The 6,787-nt window shown below is 39.2% G+C and overlaps 1 protein-coding gene across 1 annotated transcript; it reads left to right on the forward strand.

Annotated features, from left to right (window-relative positions):
• The first annotated feature begins 662 nt into the window (after positions 1-662).
• Positions 663-5,633, forward strand: LOC111946824 (uncharacterized). The gene is made up of 2 exons (XM_023951463.2): positions 663-778; positions 1,558-5,633. Exon 2 carries the CDS (start codon positions 2,166-2,168, stop codon positions 2,781-2,783), a length of 618 nt encoding a protein of 205 aa, XP_023807231.1. The 5' UTR covers positions 663-778; positions 1,558-2,165; the 3' UTR covers positions 2,784-5,633.
• Positions 5,634-6,787: the final 1,154 nt, after the last annotated feature.

Genomic DNA, 6,787 nt, shown 5'->3' on the forward strand with positions numbered 1-6,787 from the left:
CCAGAGTCTGGTTTTACATCTCAGCCATGAGGCTGCAGTCAAACTTTGTATTCACTGGTTGCTCAAGTAGGAAAGAATATTTATATGTTGCATCAGGATGATGTAACTGGTTACATCAGACTGCATGAAAATGTAAAAAAGCAATTTTTAGTTTTAGGAGGGTAAATATTTGTGGTTCATATACTGAGCTAAAGATGTTTTAGAATGTACAAAAATAATTTGATGATGAAAATCATTTTTTAATGAACATTTAAGTCCACACATGTTGGATGCATTTGGCTCATGTTCCATTACAGCCAAAGTCAAAACTGTTTATGTCTCACTGAACGACACATCTGTGCCTGATGGCTCTTTAGTGCTTCATTAATCTTCTAACTTCCTTCTTTTTTGTGTACTCAAACTAAAATGGGGGCATCCATTAGAGTCAACAAAAAAAGCCTCCTCCTATAGAAGGATTTAACTTCTCTCTGGGTTCAGTTGCTTTGCTTTTAAAGTCTTGAGCTCTAGAAAACCTGATACATTTTTAAGCCTCCCAAATCCCTTTGGGAATTATAGGGTTGCTGGAGCCCATACCAGCTATCATGGGTCAAGGTGGGGTAAGCCCTGGGCAGGTTGTAAGTTTTCCACACCTGGGAACAATCTAGAATCACCAATTCATCTATGAAACATGTTTTTAGACTGTGGGAGGAAGATGGGAAGCCCAGAAAAAAGAACATGGATGCACAAGGATAACAGAAAAGTCCCAGCCAGGATTTAAACCTGGAACTTCTCGCTCAAGGTAAGAGGGCTATCCACTACACCACCATGGAACCACCATTACAAACATTTAGGGTAAAATTATTTTTTATTTGAATTATAATATATGATTATTTAGACTTTTGAAATTGGTTTTTGCTCTTTTGGATTCAGATTGTATTTTTTTATTTTGTATTTTTTTAATGCAAGAATTCCTGATGTTACCCATAAGAATGACAGATTTGATAAGCCTAGATAAAATGTTCTGCAACAACTGTGATATATCCAAACAAAACATTTTTACATGGACATTTTAACATTAATTAATAAATCTAACCAAATCAAAATATTGGTAAAGAATTGTTCTATTTTTTTGGTCAATTTTTTTTTTTATAAAATTGCTGAAATTTAAAGGGATACAGTCTTTCATCACATTACACTTTTGTTAGGTTAAACCTTTGCAAATGTCAAAATCTGACATCATTTTGCTCTACTTTAATGTCAGATTTTGACATTTTTTTATCTCTTGTTTTTATTGTAAAAAAAAAGAAAGAAACTAGTATCTATTTTATAGACTGAATCTGTCAATCACTGAATTCCTTCAGGTTTAAACAGGACTGAGCTGCCCTTATTCTGTCAGTTTGTGCAAAAAACAAGAAAAGATCATTATTCAATTCTTAATTCAGGCCATTTTTTCTTTTTTACACAGCCAAAAGCAACTATTTTAAGTGGGTTATTTAGAAAAAAAAAAGTCTCTCATGCAATATGTTTTATCATAAACTTTGACATTTATCTAAAGATAATATGTGTTCATTTCTAAAGTCTTACATCATCTAGAAGGCCACAACTTAAAGGAAGAATCTCCCAAATGGGTGCAAGAGGTATTGCTGAGCTGCAAGGTGATTAGGGCAAAGATAAAGTGGAGCATCACCCCTCCCTCCTCTGTTGTCATCTGAAGTCAACTCAGTGTTGCTAGGGGCAACATGCCTTGCATGGAAAAAGCGAGAGATGGAGAGACCAGCTGGCGAGCGGGATGGCAGCACAGAGGCGGGGAGAAAGACTGACTGGCTGCCTCTGCTTCTCTGGACTGAGCAGAGCTGATCCAAGCAGAGCTGGGATCGTGACGATGAAGCAGAATAGTTGAGACACGACAGCCTGGCAGCATCAGCAGCACAGAGGAAGGCTGCCCAATCAACGGCCGACATGCTCATGAGTTCAGCAGCCAATGGAATGCCAGGAAGCACCCACCCTTGCAAAAGCACTCAGTCGCAGAGGCTGCACAGTCCTGCCTCAGATCTCTTATTAATGAATGGAGCTGTTTTCAGGCTGCATCAGTGCACATCTCTGCCCTCTCGGTTCAGCTGCTCCATCCTCTGACAGAGAAGACCATCAGCAAAGACAGCGGCTATAAGGAGATTCCAGCTCTGACAATGGAAGGACAACAAAGAAACTCAGAGGTTCACGATGGGGACACAGCCGAGGACGTGGCAGCAGCTATTAAAGCCACAGACTCCATTCTTGATCTCCACCTTCTGGATTCACCATCTCCATCCTCATCTTGTTCCCCTCTTCCTCCATCAGCATCGGCCTCCGCCCTGCTGGCTTTGGCGTCTCCAGCCACCAGGCGCTCAATTTCTATGGGAGACTTTCGGAGGGTTACAGGGGCACTCCTAGCTCGTTCGGAGCCCCCATCAACTTCTGCCACGGCCCCCTCCTCCAAGCTTGTCACTCCCAGCTCCAGCATGGAGTTTGAGGCCGCTCGCCGGCGCCTCCTGGAGGTGGAGGAGCGTCAGCGTGTGATTAGAGAGATGGAGCGGCGACTGGAGGAGCTCAGGGAGATGTTTGTGCGCTCAGAGCAGCAGGTAGTGCTTCATGGGGAGCTGGTGACACGGATATCCAGCGCAGCCCAGCAGGGGGAGCTGTACGTGGCAGAAAATGGTCAACGGCTGAAAAAAGGCTTAAAGTTCAAGAAACATCGCCCGACCATCATCTTTTCCTCCATGCTTGGACTTCGCACGTGCCTCCCATGGCCTGTGAAGCTCAAATAGGACAGCAGGGGCATTACAGTTTAGTCCTGCGCTCTACATACCTGAAGGGCAGGACTCCATCTTTGAACCGTCTTTGGCTAACACAGCTACTTTCCATTTTTAACCTCTTTGCTCTTGCATCTTGAGGCTGGACCTCAGGGGCTTTAGAGTGCCTACAAACATCACAAATGCTAGTAAGGAACTTCCAGTTCAGTGAGTGTCTGAGGAAATTATCTAGCAGGGAAACCAAATAAGCCTGAACTAGTGAAATGTGATCAGAATCTCATTATGTCCACATAGTTTTTAGATCTTTTTCTGCTTGTAAGTTGTTTTAATGTTGCAAAGTAGAGCTTTAGATCAAGCCTGCAGAACTCAGATGAGTCAAACAACGTGGGAGGAAAGGTTCAGAATGACCTGTGAGACATCTCTATGGCTAACATATGCTGCAGTGGGGCTTATGTAATGTTAGATTGTGAGAAGAAGAAGCAAAGCAGGACAGAAGTGGAAGAAATGGTTAAAGAGCTGAAACATCTTAATAACCTGCTTGTTACCTTAGCAAATCTAAAGGCTGCTTCACTAGAAAACCAGGGATACAGAAATGATTTGGAGAAGGACAAAACCGTGCCTAGGCTTTTCAGGGACTACTCTTCCTCTACTCTGGATCCTAATTTTAGACCACAACCAAGGAAAAGCAGGACAGCAGGAAAGCAATTCATGCTGGGACATTTCCACCTGTGGCCTCTTTTTATCCAGTCACCTAGCAACCACTCATCCCTCCATCTTAAAGCCGATTCCACACATGCATATGATGCATCCAGATGAGTTTGTGACAGCTGGAGATCCTCTGAGGGAATTAGTCAAAGATACTATAGATAGAAATTTGTAATTAATGTGCTACCTTTTTTTGATTTAGGTGATGGAATTGTGGTGATTTATCAGTGTCAGAATGAAAATCTTGACGATGCTGATTTGGTGAGCAGATTACGTAGAACAAACAGGTAAATGCTGCTTCTTAGAGCAGTCCCGCTTGCAGTCCGGGTTCTGTCTCATCTGTAAACATACTTTTATTTGAGTTCTTTTGAGAGATTAGCCATGAGTTAATGCATGCACCTGCAAGAGGTGACCTGATTTCCACACGTGATTTGGACCGGTCTTTGCCTGTTTCCTCTCTTTTTGGGTCAGTGTTAATTTAACCTCTTGAATTGATTGGAATTTCTGCCATTACTTTGCTTTAGCACACAACGTGTAGCTTACTATTTTGGCTGTCAAAAGGTAAAAAAAAACAACCTTTAAGATTTCTGATGGTGCTTTTATCATTATTACTAGTATTATTATTTTGCTTTTGTTGTGATAGGTAAAAAGAACAAAAGAGCAAGGCTGTTTACAACACAAGCATGCGGTTTCATTGTATAATCAATGTAGGGTTCATAAAGCTTCATATGCTTCAAGGCAGTTGTTCAATTGTGGCTTTTGCTAGCCTGCACAAATGAAGATCATGCATTAGATGCATTTATGCCCTTCCTGTTTAGTCAAGAATATTTGAAAACAGTGCTAGTAAATAATTTGAGGATGGTTGTGTCAGAAATCCTGCACACAACAAGGAAGGAAGATAAGATGTGTGGAGTCAAACGATGAGGTTTGACATGTTGGTTGGTGAACCTGAGTGACAGAAAAAGATCTTTAATAGACTCTAAGGGCTAGACGTTATCACTCTGGCCAAGCTGGAATCAAACAAAAGGTCACTCCACCATTTGCACAAGCTGCTACAAGCTAACAAGCATTTTAGTCAAGAGAAGGAACCAAAAGAAAGTAGCAGATAAATCAAACTTTCTCTAGAAAGCAGGGAAGACTTTCTGTTTTGAATGTAGACTGCATTTCACATGCTGGCCACCTTTGTGCACAAACCAAACTGTGTTTTGCAGTTTCTAGCAGATTGATTTTATGAATGAAAAGAGTCTCAGAGACCTTAAACATGTTTTCACACTTCTGTGTACATAGCTGCAGATTAACCCGCTTATCAAGCTGGAATAATATGCCTTATTATAGACGTTTTTTTCTGTGCATTAGAATTTAATGTAGTCCTGGTATTTTAATGGTCTAGGCAAAGACAAGGGTATTTCATGACCATCGTTGACTTCATTTAAAGTCTCTTTTAATCAGGAGAAATATCCCACTTGAGTCAAGAACTGCTGAAAGACAAAACCTTTTTGTTTTTCCATGAATGAAAGGAAACTCAAAGATCTTTACACTTACAGAATGAATGTAATGCTATTTTTGGTTTATTAGTTTTAAATCTATGTTGTTGTAATCTGTGACTGGCTTTATATGCTTATGAATTTATTAGCTTTTTCTTTTTCTCACATCCCTTTACAAACACCTGTGCTAGACAAACACAAAAAAAAAGATCTGGATTTCATATTTATACGTTGCTAAATATTAAATATTGGCACTAAAAGCACAGTGTTTTTTTTACAAGTGTTAAACACATTTATTAAGAGTTTTGTAAACTTGAGAGCTTTACTTTCAATTATTATAAGATCAAAAATGTCTTCTTTTTAAAATTTGCTTGTAAATACTTGGGCACAATTTTGCTTGGAACAGATTTTATTAATTGCACAATACAGAGTGGACCTTGTTACAAATGTAATAGTTCTGGTTTTAAGATTTAAAAAAAAGGCACTGTGAAATAGTGAATGTTCTGCGGTTTTCTGCCTTCAACTGCTTTATTTCTTGACCCATTTCTTTTATTTCAGCACAAAGCAAATGTAAGAGACATTAATATTTATTAGAAGCTCTAAGGTTAAGCAGTTCTATTTGAATTTTTGTAAGATAGGCTCAATTATTGAAATAAAATCAACCTAATGGCTTAAATGTTGCAAAGACTTCTCATTTTCTCTGCATCTTTTACATCAGAACAGGAAGGTGTAGAGTCACCTTGAAGCTGCTCGCAGAAGCATAAAGCCTGGTCAGCAAAAAAAAAAAAAATCCATCTTTGACGTAATGCGATGCTGCAGAACAAAGGAACAACAAAAAAAATCTCAACAGTGACTTCAATCTGGCAAATCCTTCACGTCTTTTCAAGGAATCCTGATTATTTGTTTTGAATTATGTTATGTAACAATGAATTCAGATAAAACAGATAATTAGAACCACTGACGTTCAATTTCTCTTTAATGCAAGAATAGCATGCAAGGCATACCTTTCTAAAAATAATAACTTGTGCAGTAGTTTTGGTGTATGGATACCTTTGTTATGACCCTGTGGATTATTTTGCACCACTATAGCTTCCCATTGTTGATGGATGACTGAGCGAAGGCTAGGGAATGTCGTTTCGCTCTGCTGACCGTCAGTGAAGGGGCCGGTGACGTAAACGACACGGTGGCTTTTCATCATCCTGTCAGATGGAGGGAGGGTCAGAGTAAAGTGGGATCCAGATGTGGAGGTAAATAATACTGGAAAGGCAGAGGAGATGAGGGCTGGCTACCCGAGACTTACAGGTAACCAACCTATTAGCAGAGGTGGATACTAATCAGTTACACTTGCACAAGCATTTTTATGTAAAAAATTGCACGTCTAAGAGCGGTTTTGCAGTACTATATGCTTTACTTTTACTATAGTAGATTAAACAAAGGTGTTTATATTTCTTTATTATTTCAATTTTTGTTTTAGGACCCCATAAACAGCTAAATTTCCACATCGTAAAGTAAATTGATGGCTACTTTTACCATTCACAAACTAAAGCTACACTAGCTTATATGTACTATAGGTTTGGTTAAGAGTTTCTTTTTTTAAACAGGAGCTAGGCCTGCAAAATAAATCGCAAATAGCTGTGCAAAATGCATATCGCAAAAGACGGCAACAATTGTGCTAAATTATTACTTTAAATGTGCTAAAAAATCTTCCTCCTCCTATCTATGTAGACGATTCTCATTTGGGGTTTAGTTTAAGTTATGTTAACTCTTATTTAAATTAAATTGCTGCAGTGAAATGGAAATGTTTTTAGTTGTTTTGCCATTTGTTCATAT

The sequence above is a fragment of the Oryzias latipes genome, chromosome 22 (genome assembly GCF_053564925.1).
Source record: "Oryzias latipes strain Hd-rR chromosome 22, Olatipes_Hd-rR_3.1".
Classification (NCBI taxonomy): Eukaryota; Metazoa; Chordata; class Actinopteri; order Beloniformes; family Adrianichthyidae; genus Oryzias; species Oryzias latipes.

What these genes read in the sequence shown, in the direction of transcription:
- LOC111946824 (XM_023951463.2), top strand. Translation starts at nt 2,166, where the DNA reads ATGGAAGGACAACAAAGAAACTCAGAGGTTCACGATGGGGACACAGCC.